Source organism: Callorhinus ursinus, unplaced genomic scaffold, assembly GCF_003265705.2.
Source record: "Callorhinus ursinus isolate GAN/ISIS: 27379988/994484 unplaced genomic scaffold, GSC_fseal_2.0 scaffold22, whole genome shotgun sequence".
In the NCBI taxonomy this organism is placed as follows: Eukaryota; Metazoa; Chordata; class Mammalia; order Carnivora; family Otariidae; genus Callorhinus; species Callorhinus ursinus.
In genome coordinates, this window is record NW_027397084.1 from 26,688,086 (window position 1) to 26,705,666 (window position 17,581).

A 17,581-nucleotide genomic window follows, 5' to 3' on the forward strand; every position below is an offset into this window, starting at 1 on the left:
TCTTTCTCTCTTTCTCTCTTTCTCTCTTTCTCTCTTTCTCTCTTTCTTTCTTTCTTTCTTTCTTTCTTTTTTTTTTAAAGATTTTATTTATTTGACAGAGAGAGACAGCAAGAGAGGGAACACAAGCAGGCGGAATGGGAGAGGGAGAAGCAGGCTTCCCGCTGAGCAGGGAGCCTGATGCGGGGCTCGATCCCAGGACCCTGAGATCATGACCTGAGCTGAAGGCAGATGCTTAACTGACTGAGCCACCCAGGCACCCCAATTATCTTTCTAATTAAAAAATAAATCCCTATTATCTTCCAATGTCAATTTTTGGTTTATATTCATACCAAAGAATGATATCTTTAAGAAGACAAGAAAGCGATACAGGGTAAGAGGAAAAATAAAAGAGAAAAAAATTACCTCTCCCAGTCCTTCTAGTGCCCTGAGTACAATGAGGGCTCCAACTCCAAAATCTGCAGCAATGGGAGTGAACAGGGTGAAGATAGCAGTGCCAAGGATCCCAAATCCTAGCAGCAGTTTCCCCCCCACTTTGCTGGCAATATATCCTCCAGGAATCTGGGTGATGATGTAGCCATAAAAAAAGGAACCGAGAATCCAACCTTGAGTTTCCGCATCCCACTGGTACCTTTTACCCTATAAAGAGTAGGAGGAATAAAAAAACACATTTTAAGACCTTGACTAAATAGCTCCTTTGTCTAATTGGCAGGTTAGGACATATAAAAGTAATTTTGAACCACTGTTTTAGACGGAAGAACTTGCAAACTTTCTACCAGCTAGGTGAGTCAGCACAGCATAGGCATGCAATTTCTAGAAGTGAATGGAAAATAACTGAAAGCCATAAATTCCAAGAAGACCTGTTATTTTATGAAACTAGACTATAGGATGAGTTATAGAGGTTTTGTAATGATCATAACCAAGAAAGCTCAAAAAAGAGGCACAGACTTAATCCAGAAATTCTACCCAACAGAATATTGTAGTGGCTCAACTAGGCTTTGGAGCCATGGCTGGGTTCAAGCCTAGCTCTATTACTTACTGGATTTGCAGTCTGGGAAGATTAAATGAAAAAGGCCTGACACACGCTTAAGTGTTCACTTAATGTTGGTTATTAGTATGCACAAATATAGATCATTAATATCTCCCTGATTCAGAACAAGTACTTGCACAAGCATATAAAACAAGACAAAAGAGCAAGAATTTAAACCAAGCCATAGACTCCATGTGAATAGGAGATGTCTTTTAATTAGTAGCAGTACATAGTAAGGTCATAATGAAGATTTAGTGACTCATCTGAATATCTGACATCTTTGATTCACATAGTTGTATCACTGAGCCAATGTGTCAAGAACCATCTCAGGATTTCTTTTTACTGCTGATATAAGGCAGATGAAGATAACTAGCTAGATCAACAAAAGCATTTGCCAAAAGGAAAGATACAAAGCACCCCTCTAAATATCCTTATTTGAAGTACCAATTTGTGGCTTATCTGTAGAATTCTTGGACTTCATGAACTGTCCAGCAGTTATAAGTCACAGGTTGAAGTAGGGAAAGTGGGTGATGTGTACTCAAATATGCATTCAGCAGTGTTATTAAAGTCAAATAAAAAATTTTTTGGTACATCATTATTTTGTATGTTTGGTTGTGTGGGCAGAAACCCTCTTCTGAGCTTGGATGCTCTTGTGTATAAATGGCAGAGGAGACTAACCCAAGTGTGATCTGGCTCCTTTGTGAGTGCTGAAAATGGATGAAGATATACTCATAAAAAGGACACCAGCCTTTTCTCCTTCTCTATCTCCCCACGTCATAAGCAAAACAAAATATTTAATGTATGTAAAACTCAATTATGAACAAATGATGAACACATACTTATCAATTCCACTATAACATGAAGCAGGCAAAGTAAGCAGCTTATGTTAGGCATGTATAAACTTTGGAAAATAATGTCCTAAGAAATTGACCTGCTTCTTCAGCCTGCAGATGATCTAAGCTCTCTTGCAACCATAACCTTTTAAGTAAAATAGCTATTGCAGAACAGTCACATAAAAACTATTCAGCAACATCAAAAACAATCAAATTTCCTGGTATGCTAAACAGGTTTTTCCAAATTATCTTCAAGGATGGTTGGTATGTTTATAGAGGAAACTGAGAAACTACCTTTCAAACAGATCAAAGTGTATTACACCGAGAAGCAGTAGCTGTAGTTACCTAATTGTTCAACCAGTTCCTGAAAAAAGCACAAAAGAAAAAGATTCAGAGCTTCCATGCATAAAGTGTTTGTGGTTTCTGTAGGATGAAGAAAGACCTTCCAATATTTTTACTTGGATGTATTTAAGGATTACGGGTGCTTGGGTGGCTCAGTTGGTTAAGCGACTGCCTTCGGCTCAGGTCATGATCCTGGAGTCCCGGGATCGAGTCCCACATCGGGCTCCCTGCTCGGCAGGGAGTCTGCTTCTCCCGCTGACCCTCCTCCTTCTCGTGCTCTCTATCTCTCAAATAAATAAATAAAATCTTTAAAAAAAAAGATTGTTTAAAAAGTAGCACTTACCGTTTGATTGTGAAGAACTTTTATGGGAGCAGAATGCTCTGCACACTCTTTAGAAGTTCTGTTATCTGCTAAAGTTGTATTTGAATCTACCATATCCACTAATGCAACACTCAGATTCACACGTAATGCATAGAGAACGAAGAAACCAAAAAAAGCCAGAACTGCTAAGTTGTAGCGAGCAGAGCAGCATGCTGGAGCTGAAACAGATATTGGGAAACAGGTTTCAGTAGGATGACTTAGATGATATTGTCTAAATTACTAAAAAGGTTACTTTTTAGAAGTACACAAATTAATGAATCATTAATAGTTTTCTGAGAATATTTTCAGATTAAGCATATCTAAAAACATTTATTGAAGAGAATTTGTCTTCGGTAGCTGTAGTTTTGATAAACATTTAACACGTGAGAGCCTGAACTGTAAGACAGTTTCTTAAAACATGAAGGCAATAGCTTTATCGACTTTCCTCAGAAAAATCTTCATTACAGGGGTGCTTGGGTGGTTCAGTTGGTTAAGCATCTGACTCTTGATTTTGGCTCAGGTCACGATCTCAGGATTGTGAGACTGAGCCCCACGTTGACTCTGCACTGGGCGCAGAGCCCGCTTGAGATTCTCTCTTCCTCTCCCTCTGCCCCTCCCTCTCCCCTCCCCCTGCCTTGTGTGCAGATGCGTTCTTGTTCTCTCTCTAAAAAAAGAAAAATCTCCATTACAGAGTCAAAACTGAATCCCTAATCCCTGTCAGTTGACAAAGATTCAAGAAAAATAGTTAAATAGTTTAATGGCACATTATTTCTGAAAAACTATCTAAAACATGGCCAATCAGTACTAGAGTACTGACTACAACAAAGCACTGAAACTGTGGACTATGGATTAGTAGCCATCTCATTGTAATTGTAGCACAGCACAAAAAGTTTCCTGCCAAGGCTAGCATATGAAACCCCTCTTGATAAATTTCTTACCTTGAAAAGTATCCTCAGAGGCTGGGTTTGAATCAGAAGCCATGATTAATACTTAAGGCCCTCCTAAACTAAATGTATTTAAGAATCCAGAAGCAAACTTGCAGAAATCTATGACAGTTGCAGCATCTGTGACAGTTGCTCAGTTGAACATGCTTAAAGGGCCCACATTTTAAAAAGTAAGCAAGTGAATGTAACACAGGGATTAAAAAAAAAAAAAGGGAAGGCGGAATTGGTTGGAGGAACCAATGAAAGAAAGATCATGTGAGAGGAGGCATTTTGATCTATTTTTTACTTTAATTACAGGCGTATGCGCATTATTTGGTCTTTTTCTTCTTTTGCTGAGTTGCAGAATCGGAGAGGGGACAGGAATTTAGGAAGTTAAGGTTGATTGGTCCCTTAGTGACAGAGTGGCTAATCCAAGGTTTTACACCTGTAAATTTGGCAAACACTGAGTGTTTGATAAATAGCTGTTGAAAGATATGAATGTCTATTTTACTTGGTAATGACAATCTAAAGTTAAATACATATGCATGAATAAATGTATGCTTTTATTTGGTAATGACCTACTAACACTCTATATGTGTGTGTGTTTCCCCTGCTCAGGAATTCTGGTGCTTTCATTGACCCAACCTCAAGCAACAGTACGTTTTTCAGAGTACAAAGGTCTTAGTACTGATTCAGACTGAAGCATTAATGAATATGGCACAGCTCTACCTAGGGATATATTAATGTATTATGATCCACCTCACTTTTCAAGAAGCCCTCACACACTTAACAACTGCAATTTTTCCTTTGTGCAGGATTTACATAATTTACCAGAGAACTTTTCATTTGGCATTCTCGACTCCTTTCAGAGGAGTACAGCTATTAAAATTATGGCACCACTGCCATAGTGAGATCTTGACCTGTGAGAACTGTATTTCTAAGGCTCCATTTGTGCTGTCTCTGTTAACTGAATCTAGATACATTTGCTTTCTGCTCCAACCATATGGGCTGCTGTCTAGTTAAGAGACTTTTGGATAGTGTGAAGCGTGTTTTCTTTATCATCACTCTGTGTGGGACAGTAATACACAGAAGTCTGGATGGTGGACTCATAATCTTGCCAAATTTGGAAACCAAAGCTCAAAGTGTGTTACTTGGAGTAACTTGGAACAAGAAAACTCCAGATACATGTACTGTGTGCTTTGCCCAGATACTATTGACAGAGTTCATTATCTATTTCAACAGAGGAATGACAGTAGGTAATTTATGGTTTCAAGAGCTTCTCTGGTTGCCGTGTGGAGATTACAAAGGGGGAGGAGTGTGAATGGTAGTGAAGATGTAGACTCAGAAAGATCATTTTTGGGACTACTGTTTTCCCGGGAAATGGGCAGATCCTTTTTTTTATTAAAGATTTTATTTATTCATTTGAGACAGATACACAGAGAGAGACAGCATGAGCAGGGGAGAGGCAGAGGGAGAGGGAGAAGCAGGCTCCCTGCCGAGCTAGGAGCCAGATGTGGGGCTTGATCCCAGAACCCTGGGCTCATGACCTGAGCCGCAGGCAGACGCTTAACCATCTGAGCCACCCAGGCGCCCCTGGGCAGATCCTTTTTTTAAGATTTATTTATTTACTTGAGAGAGAGACAGACAGAGAGCGCGTGCACGCACATGCAAGTGGGGGGAGGAGCAGAGGGAGAAAGAGAAATCCTCAAGCAGACTCCCTGCTGAGCGAGGAGGAGGCCCGGGGCTCAAACCAGGACCCATGAGATCATGACCTGAGCTGAAATCAAGTGTCAGATGCTTAGCTGACTGAGCCACCCAGGCACCCCAGAAATGGGCAGATTTGAGATAAATTTAAAAACAGAACTGACAGGCCTTGCCTACCTATTAGATGTGGGAGTAAGGGAAAGGAGGGATGAAGTTACTAGTAATTTGATTTACTAGTCTAGACAACTTTATTTTATGCCATTCTGACCTGTAATGTTATTACTTCTTTCTATCCTATTTGCAGTTACCTTATTTTACTGTAATCAGCTTCTCCCCATTAGATGCTTCATTGGACTGTATGTGGGGCAGGCAGCTTGATATTACTTGAAAAACTGATCTAGAAGTTATGGATCAGGCAATTTTAACTTTTTGGGGCACAGTCAATAATCAGAAAACAAAAAGCCAACACAGATGTCACAAAGTATATGGCTATGAGGTCATAAGAGATATTAAAAATATATGGTCGCTACTTTATAAAAGTGGCTGTTGCTTAAGAATCAGTCAGAAAAATTTTATTTCAAAAAAGGATGGTGTTAAGACAAAGTGTGCCAGTGAATCTGGATAATGTTTGAAATTGGTCCAACAAAAGAATGCTTGCATTATGAAAAGAGGGAACATCCATCAAGCATCTGTCACACTGAAATCAAATTCAAAGCAAAATCATGCTTGCATAACGAACAGAGCACCCATCAAAACAAACATCAGCTTCTAAAATATGGTTTAAATTTAGGAATGTGGAGTGGGTGTAGTTGAAAGAACACAGGTTAATTTAGAGAGAAACAGACCTGGGAATGAACCTCAGTCCTGAATCTCACCGGCCGTGTGTCTTTGGAGGAAGTTACTTAATAGTTTTCATTCTCAGGGCACCTGGGTGGCTCAGTGGGTTGAGCGTACATCATCTGACTCTTGGTTTCGGCTCAGGTCATGATCTCAAGGTCCTGGGATCGAGCCCCGCATCGGGCTCCCTGCTCAGCGGGAAGCCTGTTTCTCCCTCTTCCTTTGCTCTTCCCCCTACTTGCATCCTCTCTTTCTCTTTCAAATAAACAAATAAATAAAATCTTAAAAAAATAGTTTTCATTCTCAGGTTTCTTGGCTCTAAAATGAGGCAAACAATAACCACCTCACTGGGTTGTGTGTAGATTAAATGAAACTCTAGGGCAGTTATGATAAGCACTCAGCAAAAGTGAATTCCTTTCCTGTTCACCCTGGATAAATTTATACCAATAAGATAAAGTACTACAATATATGCATGTAACAAGGGGCAAAGGAGTCACATTACACTGCTTGTGTGTGTGTATGTGTGGGGTGGGGGTCAGGGAAAGCCTCTCGGAGAAAGAACATTTATACCGAGTCTTCATCAATGAGTAGGAAGTCACCAGGCATTGAGAGTGGAGGGGTAATTGTCTGGAAGCATCATCCATGTGGAATAAGGAAGAGTCACGCTCATCAATTAGCACAGGGCAAGAGAAAATAATCACCCCTCGAGGCAGCAGTGAGGAGTGAGAATGATATGCCCAGAAGGCCAGGTTTCTGTTGAAGCAAGGATGTGGGTGGAGGGAAGACTGGTGAAAGCCCTAGAATGCAGGGCATTTATTCATTGTGGAAGGGTTTGGCAGTGGGGAGGAGAAAGGAGTACTGAGTAGTGAGGGGCTGAGACTGAGGTGGAAAATCCACGGTTAAGAGCACTGACCCACACAGATGATGATTTTTCCTAGAGGAGGGTGGGCATTGGACACAGTGAGCCCCCTTGGCCCAGGAATTGCATTAAAAAAGACTTCCTATTGGGGCACCTGGCTGGCTTAGCTGGTATAGCATGTGGCTCTTGATCTCGGGTGTTGTGAATTCAAGCCCCACGTTGGGTGTAAAGATTACTTAAAAAAAAACAAATCTTGCAAAAAAGAAAAAAGATTTCTTATCTAACATGAATACAATATGTTTTGTGTTTAAAAAGGATAATATTCAGGGCACCTGGGTGGCTCAGTTGGTTAAGCGACTGCCTTCGGCCCAGGATCAAGTCCCGCATTGGGCTCCCTGCTCAGCAGGGAGTCTGTTTCTCCCTCTGACCCTACCCCCTCTTGTGCACGCTCTCTCTCAAATAAATAAATAAAATAAAAATCTTTTTAAAAGAAAGGGTAATATTCAACTAGTCTTACTCTGTCTTATGGATAATTAATTCCTGATAGATCCTTATGTATTCTTAGCTCCCAAATTAATACCCGTTTATGTGAAAACACCAAATTCTCTTAAAATGGATTCAGTTACTATTAGGTTATCACATGACCTAATGATCCAATGACCCAAGGCCATTTGCCTTCGTTCTGTAATGTGGTTGCTCTCTACCAGCACTCTGAATCTTATATTTAAGACTATATTCACACAAGAAGTGTATTCGTGAAACTCAGTGCTGGGGTGCCTGGGTGGCTCAGTTGGTTAAGCGACTGCCTTCCGCTCAGGTCATGATCCTGGAGTCCCAGGATCAAGTCCCGGATCGGGCTCCCTGCTCAGCGGGGAGTCTGCTTCTCCCTCTGACCTTCCCCCCTCTCATGTACTCTCTCTCTCTCATTCTCTCTCTCAAATAAATAAATAAAATCTTAAAAAAAAAAAAAGAAACTCAGTGCTTGTGTAACTGAATCTGAATGTAACCTCCCCAACAGAGTAGTAGAGGCAAAACCCCAAATAAAACACCCCATCAATGAAAACAAAGCACAGAATGACCTATATTACAAGCTAGAAATCACAAGTTCTGATACAGTGTGACCATGAAGAATGGGGACCTCATTTTGCTGTGCCCAGCTTCTCTGAGGAATGCAAAATCTAAATGGTTTTCATTGATAATAATGATAATAATAATAGTAATAGTAACTAACATTTACTATGTGCCAAACTCTTCTAAGCACTTCCTATTAGCTCATTTAAACCTCACAATAACCCTGTAAGTTAGGTATATTATTTTCCCTGATTTATTGATAAGGAAAGTATAGAGAGCTTAGGTAATTGCTAAAGCTTACACAGCTAGTTAGTAGAGCTGAGTTTGGCAGTTAGGGACTCTGGCTTCAAATCTATGCTCTGTCTTTAAACACAAAGAAATGTCTTAGAAGCCCCACAATTGATTTTTTTCCTAACACAAAGGAGTACATTTTTGGTGCAACAGTATTTTGAAAATCCACTTAATCAAATGCAAGACACATGTCATTCATTCAAAAGCAAACCTTCAACTGGTGTAAAGTGTGAGGAATGAAGAATTTTTACGTGTGGGAGGGAAGCTTTGCTCTTCTTTGCTTAGTTCCCCCCCTTCCTCCTACCTAAATTAGGCAGAAAAATCTATAGACTCCCTATTGTTTATCAGTGTTGAGCCAGCCTTCCCCCATCATTTTGGTGTACATTTCTGAAATCGAGCAGGCTGAGTAAAAGCAAATACTTGAGGGGCAACCATAGTTGGGTTACTGAAAATTCCATCATATTACATCAACCTGAGAGGCATTAATTCTTAACACTAAAGAAACATATCTTAAGTTTAGCTCTTAGTAAAGAAACATAAAACCATGTGCTCGTATTCACCATGGAATGGGGAACTCTCAAATTTGTAATGGAGCAACTAAAAACGATTAAGCATTTTTCAAATAGGAATTTCTCAAATATAACACAAATGTGGCTACATGCTGCAACCTTTGGGAATGTAACCTCTGTGGCCCTTGGTTGTCTATGTATAAAATGATGCACCACCAGAGGGTGGTTAGTTTCTAAGGTCTTTTTACTACTGTAAAATGTTACCACTGACATTTTGTCGGCCTTTCTCTCCTGAAAAATCAAAACTATACACTTAGGCATAGATAAGGTACAGCTATATATATTTTCTCAACTGCAAAAGAATATAGTAGTCTCTAGGGAATATCTTGATGGCATTTGTTTCTGTATTTCCACACTAGATTATTTTACAGAAGAAGATTTTAGAAATCTAACAGTGTATGCCACAGAAAAAGCTCACTTTATGGAACTAAGTCCAACTTCCAGGTCTAACGGCACTGTACAGTATTTACACCGAGCGTCTTCTAAAATAAGCTCCCAGCTGCCGGATGGAGCTCTTACGTTGCCACATCTACTGCCACCATCTGGTAATGTTAAAAACAAAAAAGATACCACAGGATGATCCTGTTCTTGGTCAGGAGAAGTCAAATTTCTAATTCAACTCTGTTTCTCATGCACACATCTTTGAAACTATAGAATGCGTACAAATGGATTTGTTCTTTAGTTTTAATTACTTTTAAAGAAGTTACATTTATAAAAGCATTAAATAGCAATATATTTTAATTTCTCCAAATTCAGGGAAGATACGTTGTGAAGTACTTCCTTTTCTATTTGTTGCAAGATCTTTGGCAAATTATCTTAGAACTTTATAGATATTCTATCTTGAAGATAACTGTTTTCTAACTTAAATCGTAGACCTGCTACGATGTAATCGTAGACTACCATACGGAAAAAAAAGATCAAGATATTCGCTGGCGTATGCAATAGTTTTCCTCCACATATGCACAAATGTTAACCTCAGTCCTCCTTTTCGGTCTCAGCTCCTCGCCCAAGGCGCTACCAGATTACATGCCAGCGGGCGGCAGTTGAGGAAACCTGGCGGTGACAGGGAGAAAGAGCTAGCAGCTCCGTCCAACCCTTTGCCCACCGATCTGCAGGTTTTTCTCCCAGTTTGCTCTTACTCCGGGTCTTCCGCCCGGCCCTTTGCCCATTGATTCACAGGTTCTCCTACAATACATTCTTCCATGGGGTCCCCCGCTCGATATTATCGAGAATTGCCAGGAGCCCAGAGCCGGCGGCGCCCAGCTGCTGCCGCCCAGACCCCGCGGAGCTGCACCTGCCGAGGCCCCACCCGAGCCTCCAGCCCGGCCCGGCCTCACGGTCCCCGCCAGACCCCAGAGCGGCTTTTGGGCACCGGGGCAGGCGGGGGCTAAGCTGGGCCCTGAACGGACTCCCCCTCCTCGAGTTCCCTCGCGCCTTCGCTTCCCTTCCTCAAGACCCCTCACGCCTAAACAGCTCTGGTCCCATCGGCCAAGGGCGCGGGTATCCTGGCCCCCCTCGCCCTGGGACAGCTCCGCAGCTCACCGGCTTCCACCCGCGGGGTGCTCTGCAGGAGGGGCGTCCTAGCTGAGCCCTCCTCGCCATCGCTCGAGGCCAGGCCCCGAATCGGGGACCTCATGACGCCTCCGAGAAGCAGGAGTGCGATACCGGCAGAAACGAGAGCGGGGGCCGGACAGCCGAAGGCCCGGGCCGCGCTGGCGGGGCGGGGTGGCGGCGCTGGCACCGCCCCTCGGCTGCGTTCTGTCAACGCGGTCCCGCCTAGAGGCGGCCGCACCGACTCCGCCCCCGCCGCCATCTTAGGTTCGGGCAACTGTGGAGGGTTTGAGCGGGGAAAGGCACAGTTCGGGGCCTTGTGGCCTGGTGGGACGCGGTGGGAGTTGAGTTACCTCGTCCCTTGGGTTCTGGGCATGCCAGATCGTCGTCGTTCCGAGGAACAACGCTCTCCCCTCTTGTGCTCCCTTGTAAAGCGTAGGGGCTGCCCCTCCGGGATAAGTGGGACCCTGGAGGCGGCTGTGAGGACTTGAATCGCGCGTAATTAAGGGGAGGGCTGGGATCGAAGTGGGGAAGTGGATGGTGTGTATTTGACGTTAATTTATCGATAGTAAATTGTCATGAATATTAGCAATCCCGGTACTGTCTACCCATGACAGCATATTGTTCCTAAAGTAGTTTTTGCGAAGGAAAAACAGTAAATGGAAACATATTGTTCAGTCCTAGGAAATCGCTGATTCTGTGGGTCGAAAAAGCCAATATTGCCGATTTCATATGCTTCGACCTATAGAGTAATTGTGTAATGTCTCCCCAGGTCTAGTTCGAATAGTAACTTCTGGCATATGCTGCCTGAGAAAGAGGAAAATGTACAGTCTCTCTTGGGAGGGTTGGGGGATGGGGCAGTGGGAATGAGACAGATGTGGGCTTCAGTTTGGCTGTTAATCGTAATAGAGACCTGGAGATAGGAAAAATAAGATGAGGTAGATGCCCTTGGGGAGCTCATTGTAGCCGGGAAGACACACAGGACAGTAATTTAAAAAAAAACAGGTCAGAAGCTTGGTGAGGTCCACGTGGGAGCAAATGGGAGGGTTACCCTCACCCAGCACGGAGAGTGGAGATTTCTGAAGGCGTCCCTCACTTACGGATCAATAAATGCTAGGAGAGTTATCAAGTTAAAACAACAACAAATCAAGCCTTGTTTCTGAGTTAGTGAAATTACCATGTATATTTTAAACTCTTTAAGGAGGGATTCTGGCCCTTTAGGAGTCTTCTGCAATATCACTTAAACTTGAATATGCGTGAAATCACCCAGCAGATCTTTTTAAAATGCAGATTCTGATTTATCGGGTCTGGCGTTGACAACCCAGAGGGTGTTTTTGGAGAGGTTAACAGAACTCTTCCATAATGTGGGTTGAGTTTATTCAATCTAAGTCCTGAATAGAACAAAAGATCCCCTCCGCAACCAAGGGGGAGTTTGTCCAGCAGACGGCCTTTAGGCTTGATTTGCAACCACGTGCTCTCCTGGGTCTTCCGGCTGCTAGCTCACACTGCAGATTTGACTTCCCAGCCATCATAATTGGATGTGTGTTTACACACACACACACACACACACACACACACACACACACACAGTCTTTCTCTCTCTTTCTGTTGGTTCTGTTTCTCTGGAGAACACTGACTAATACATCTGGGATGGGCCTGAGATTCTGTATTGCTAAGAAACTCACAAGTGACCACATTATGAATAGCAACTTTATAGAAGACTTGGACCAGGGAATAAAGATTCTAACAAATATGAAAGATTTCAAACCGGAAGAGGTCCTTTTTTTCTTTTAATACACGTTTGATTTTAAGAGTTTTAGGTTTATAGGAAAGTTGCAGAGATAGTACAGTGAGTGCTCCCTACCCTTTACCTGATTTGACCTGTTAAGATCTTACAGTAGTATGATACATTGGTCACAACTGATTAGCTAGTATTGATAGGTTATTATTAACTGAAGTTCATAGTTTAGATTCCTTTGTTCTTACCTAATATTCTTTTTCTGTCCTAGGATCCCATCCAGGATGACAACATTACATTTAGTCATTGTGTCTCCTTAGGCTCCTGTAGACTGACAGTTTCTCAGACTTTCCTGGTTTTTGTTGACCTTGGCACTTTTGTAGAGTACTGGTAGGTTTTGTAGAAAGTCTCTCAATTTGGATTTAATGTTTTTCTTATAAATGAACTGGGGTTATGGTTTTTTTGGGAGGAAGACCGCAGAGGTAAAACGCCATGCTCATCATATAATATGAAGGGAATGTGCTGTCGATATAACTTATCATTAATGATATCACTAGTGATGTTAAGCTTCATCACATACCTGAGATAATCTCTGTCAGATTTTCCCCCTATAAAGTTACTCCTTTTTCTCCCCTCCCTTTCCATACTTTTCTCTTTGGAAGGAAGTCAGTAGTGCAGCTTACACTTAAGGGGTAGGGGAGTTACTCTCCCAAGTCTTTGAGGGGCAGAATTCCTTTGTATGGGTGATTTGTCTATTCTCCCTTATTTACTTATTCATTCAAATATTTGGTTATATTATTATGGGCCCATGGTTATTATTTTGTACTTTGGGTTATAATCCAACACTATGTTATTTTGTTGTTCGAATTGTTCCAGCTTGGTGATTGGAAAATCTTTCAGTTGGTTCCTGTGTCCCTTTTTACATGCCTCCATTGTTGTGTTTTTTTGAGCTCTACCTTACTTTCTGGTATAATAAGATATTCTAGGCTCATCCTGTATAGCCTCTGCTCCTGCCATTTCTCCAGAATGTATGATGTTAAGAAACCAAGATGGTGCTGGATATATTTCTTGCTACTGCATTGTCATTGATTCTAAACCCAGAGGAAGTACTTTTGTTTTGTTTTATAATATTCCAAAGAGGATCTTTTTATTTTTTTAATTTTAATTTTTATTATATTTTTTAAAGATTTTATTTATTTATTTGACAGAGAGAGACACAGCGAGAGAGGTACACAAGCAAGGGGGTGTGGGAGATGGAGAAGCAGGTGAGCAGGGAGCCTGACGTGGGACTGGATCCCAGATCCCTGGGATCATGACCTGAGCCAAAGGCAGATGCTTAATGACTGAGCCACCCAGGCGCCTCAAAAGAGGATTAAAAAAAAAAAAAGATAGATTTATTTATTTATTTATTTGAGAGAGAATGCGTGAGAGTCCATGAGCGCAGTGGGAAGGGCCAGAGGGAAAGGGAGAGAGAGAATCCCAGGCAGGCTCCACGGCCCAGTGCAGGGCCCAATCCAAGGACCCTAAGATCACCACTGGAGCTGAAATCAAGAGTCACATGCAGAGTCAGATGCTCAACCAACTGCACCATCCAGGCACCCCCTAAAGAGGATTTTTTCTTTTAAGATTTTATTTATTTATTTGACAGAGAGGGACAGCCAGAGAGGGAACACAAGCAGGGGGAGCGAGAGAGGGAGAAGCAGGCTTCCCGCTGAGCAGGGAGCCTGATGTGGGGCTCGATCCCAGGACCCTGGGATCATGACCTGAGCCAAAGGCAGACGCTCAACGACTGAGCCACCCAGGAGCTCCAATAAATAAAATCTTTAAAAAATATTTTAAAAACCCAATACTGTGTTATATAATTAAAAGTTAAGAGTAGATCTTAAATGTTATCACTACACACATACACAAAGGTAATTATGTGAGAGGGTAGAACTGTTAACTAACTGTACTATATACATGTATCAAATCATCAAAATTAAACACTTTAAACTTATATATGTTAGGGCGCCTGGGTGGCTCAGTCGTTAAGCGTCTGCCTTCGGCTCAGGTCATGATCCCAGAGTCCTGGGATTGAGTCCCACATCCGGCTTCCTGCTCAGCGGGAGGCCTGCTTCTCCCTCTCCCACTCCCCCTGCTTGTGTTCCTGCTCTTGCTGTCTCTCTGTCAAATAAATAAATAAAAATTTTTAAAAAAATAAATAAACTTATATATGTTAGATGTCAATATCTCAATAAAGCTGAAAAAAATTTCTCCTTTTCCCTGTATCATCTGTATATACCTCAATGTTATCTCTCTAAAATATAGATCTGATACTATTACCTTTAAAAAAAAACCTCTTCAATGGCAGCTTATTGCCTAGGTCTTTCACATTTTTTTTTAAGATTTTATTTATTTATTTGATAGAGAGAGAGACAGCGAGAGCAGGAACACAAGCAGGGGGAGTGGGAAAGGGAGAAGCAGGCTTCCCGTGGAGCGGGGAGCCCGATGCGGGGCTCGATGCGGGGCTCGATCCCAGGACCCTGGGATCATGACCTGAGCCGAAGGCAGACGCTTAACGACTGAGCCACCCAGGCACCCCTCTTTCACATTTTTTGATTGTGTACTCCATCAATAAAAATTGTGACTATGGGCACCGCCCGGGATGGCCTCCCAGAACCGCGCGACCCAGCTGCCGCCAGCGTCGCCGCTGCCTGCAAAGGAGCCGAGCCCAGCGGGAGCGCCGCCCGGGGCCCCGTAGGCAAGAGGCTACTGCAGGAGCTGATGACCCTCATGATGTCTGGTGACAAAGGCATCTCTGCCTTCCCTGAATCCGACAAGCTTTTCAAATGGGTGGGGACCATCCATGGGGCAGCAGGCACAGTTTATGAAGACCTGAGGTATAAGCTCTCCCTGGAGTTCCCCAGTGGCTACCCTTATAACGCGCCCACGGTGAAGTTCCTCACACCCTGCTACCACCCCAACGTGGACACCCAGGGAAACATCTGCCTGGACATCCTGAAGGACAAGTGGTCTGCCCTGTATGATGTCAGGACCATCCTGCTGTCCATCCAGAGCCTGCTAGGAGAACCAAACATTGATAGTCCTTTGAACACGCATGCTGCCGAGCTCTGGAAAAACCCCACAGCCTTTAAGAAGTATCTGCAAGAAACCTACTCAAAGCAGGTCTCCAGCCAAGATCCCTGACTATCCAGCCTCTCTCTTTGTGTTGTCTTTTTATTTTCTCCTTAGATAGTCTTTCTCTTCATTTCTGTCTAGGACTCTGTATCTTAAGCTGTGGTGTCATTTTTGTTTTGTTTCTGTTTTTTAAATTAAGTCTCTGGTTGAGCCCTTGTGATGAATATATTAAATAAATACATTGGTTTTTTTTTTTTAATAATTGTGAATATGCACCCAACATGTGTATTTTTCATTTTCTTTTTTTTTTTTAAGATTTTATTTATTTGAGAGAGAGAGAGAGAGAGAGAGCATGAGCTGGGGGGAGCAGAAAGAGAGGAAAAAGCCGACTTCCCGCTGAGCAGGGAGCCTGACACAGCGCTTGATCCCAGGACACTGAGATGATGACCTGAGCCAAAGTCAGATGCTTAACCGACTGAGCCACTCAGGAGCCCCTGTATTTTTTTTACAAATCACACACAAACACACACACTACACTCATCAAACACTCAAAATGTAAAAGGATGAGAAAAGGTAAATAGAGATGTTATGCTTTTTCCTGGAATAATTTTGCATATGCTCTTGGGCGAGTACACCCCACTTTGGAGACCATTTGTCTGTAGGATAAAATCCAAATTCTTTGGTATGGAACACGAGACCTTTACAAACTGGCCCGTTTCCAGTCTCATTTTCCAGCACTTCTCGCCATCTGCTCTGTGCTTTACATATCAGACTACTCACAGAACCTTATACATACAATGTTTTCCTTGTGTTGTTCCCTCTACCTGTTTGTTTCTTCTGTGTATAATGAGTTCTTATTTGTCCTTAGAATAAAATGTCATCTTTTCTTTAAAGATTCCTTGACAATCTCTCCCTTTTCCATTTTTTTATTAAAGCAAATTGTACTAGAGTTATCTAAGTTTACTAGCGTGTGTCATTCCTTGAGAACAGGAACATTGACTTACTTACTTTCCATTCCCAGCCCTTAGCAGAGAGAACAGCCTAAGAAATATTTATGAAAAAAATATTTATGGAGCCTCATATTATGTCCTGGTTGCTAAGGGGGTATACAAGATGTATAAACATGTTTTCTGCCTCAAGGAGTTTATAAGTAAAATGTACCTTGAAGGAAACATTTCTTAATTATCGTCCAAGACAAGTATAAATATTTCTCTAACAGTTATGGAAGTTAGAGGACATAGGTTTTATTTATATTTTCTAGAGAGCAAGTGGTATATGATTAATATATTCCAGGGGAAGAGCAATAATATTTTTAGGAAGGAATTTAAAAAAATGGGTAGTCTGGACATACTTTCCCATATCCTGTTAACTTTAAGCAGCTGTACTGTCAGAAGTCCTCGGATAGTGATCAAGACCTAAACAGAACAAGATAGGTAAATGCGTAGCTTTTTCTGTCATGTTTATATGCTAGCATGCACTCAATTGTTTGCACAGCAGAGTTAAAATTTCCTCAGTGCTTTATAACCTAATAATTGGGTAATTCTTGGAACATATCCACAAGGACGTGGGTGTTATTATAACCACTTTTAAAGAGGGGAACTAGCGGATGGCAATCGAATGAAATGATTTATTTAAGATCAGTGAAAGCCACTATTACAATTCCAGTGTATTCCCTTTTCAGGTATTCAAATCCTAGGATATTGTATCTCCATAATTTCCCTAATTTTCTATACCTTGTATGTTAACTTTGCATCTTAAAACTTTTTTTTTTTTAAAGATTTTATTTATTTATTTGACGGAGAGAGAGACAGCAAGAGAGGGAACACAAGCAGGGGGAGTGGGAGACGGGGAAGCAGGCTCCCGGCAGAGCAGGGAACCCGATGCGGGGCTCAATCCCAGGACCCTGGGATCATGACCTGAGCTGAAGGCAGGCGCTTAACAGACTGAGCCCCTACAGGGGCGCCTGGGTTGCTCAGGTCATGATCCCAGGGTCCTGGGATTGAGCCCCACATCAGGCTCCCTGCTCCACAGGAAGCCTGCTTCTCCCTCTCCCAGTCACCTTGCTTGTGTTCCCTCTCTTGCTGTCTCTCTCTCTCTGTCAATTAAACAAATAAATAAAATCTTAGGGCACCTGGGTGGCTCAGATGGTTGAGCGTCTGCCTTCGGCTCAGGTCATGATCCCGAGGTCCTGGGATCGAGTCCCGCATCGGGCTCCCTGCTCCTTGGGAGCCTGCTTCTCCCTCTGCTTCTCTCTCTCTCTCTCTCTCCCCCCCCTCTGTCTCTCATGAATAAATAAATAAATAAATCTTTAAAAAAAACCAAATAAATAAAATCTTAAAAAAAAAAAACTTTTCGGGC

General features: G+C 42.3%; 1 protein-coding gene and 1 pseudogene across 4 annotated transcripts in view; one reads left to right on the forward strand and one right to left on the reverse strand.

Moving 5' to 3' along the window:
• The window catches only part of SLC17A5 (solute carrier family 17 member 5), a 52,539-nt gene extending 42,002 nt beyond the window's left edge, over positions 1 to 10,537 (reverse strand). For 3 of the 4 annotated variants that reach the window (XM_025890640.2, XM_025890642.2, XM_025890641.2), the window contains exons 1-3: positions 10,360 to 10,537; positions 2,546 to 2,742; positions 403 to 636 (exon numbers count right to left, since the gene is read on the reverse strand). In XM_025890640.2, the coding sequence (XP_025746425.1) occupies positions 403 to 636; positions 2,546 to 2,742; positions 10,360 to 10,453 (525 nt within the window). In that variant the 5' untranslated portion in view covers positions 10,454 to 10,537. The remainder of the gene's footprint in view (positions 1 to 402; positions 637 to 2,545; positions 2,743 to 10,359) is intronic. The other variant, XM_073905226.1, reaches the window with a different exon arrangement.
• A 4,316-nt stretch (positions 10,538 to 14,853) lies between these two features.
• Positions 14,854 to 15,436, forward strand: LOC112838012 (ubiquitin-conjugating enzyme E2 C pseudogene; annotated as a pseudogene).
• The last annotated feature ends 2,145 nt before the right edge of the window (positions 15,437 to 17,581 follow it).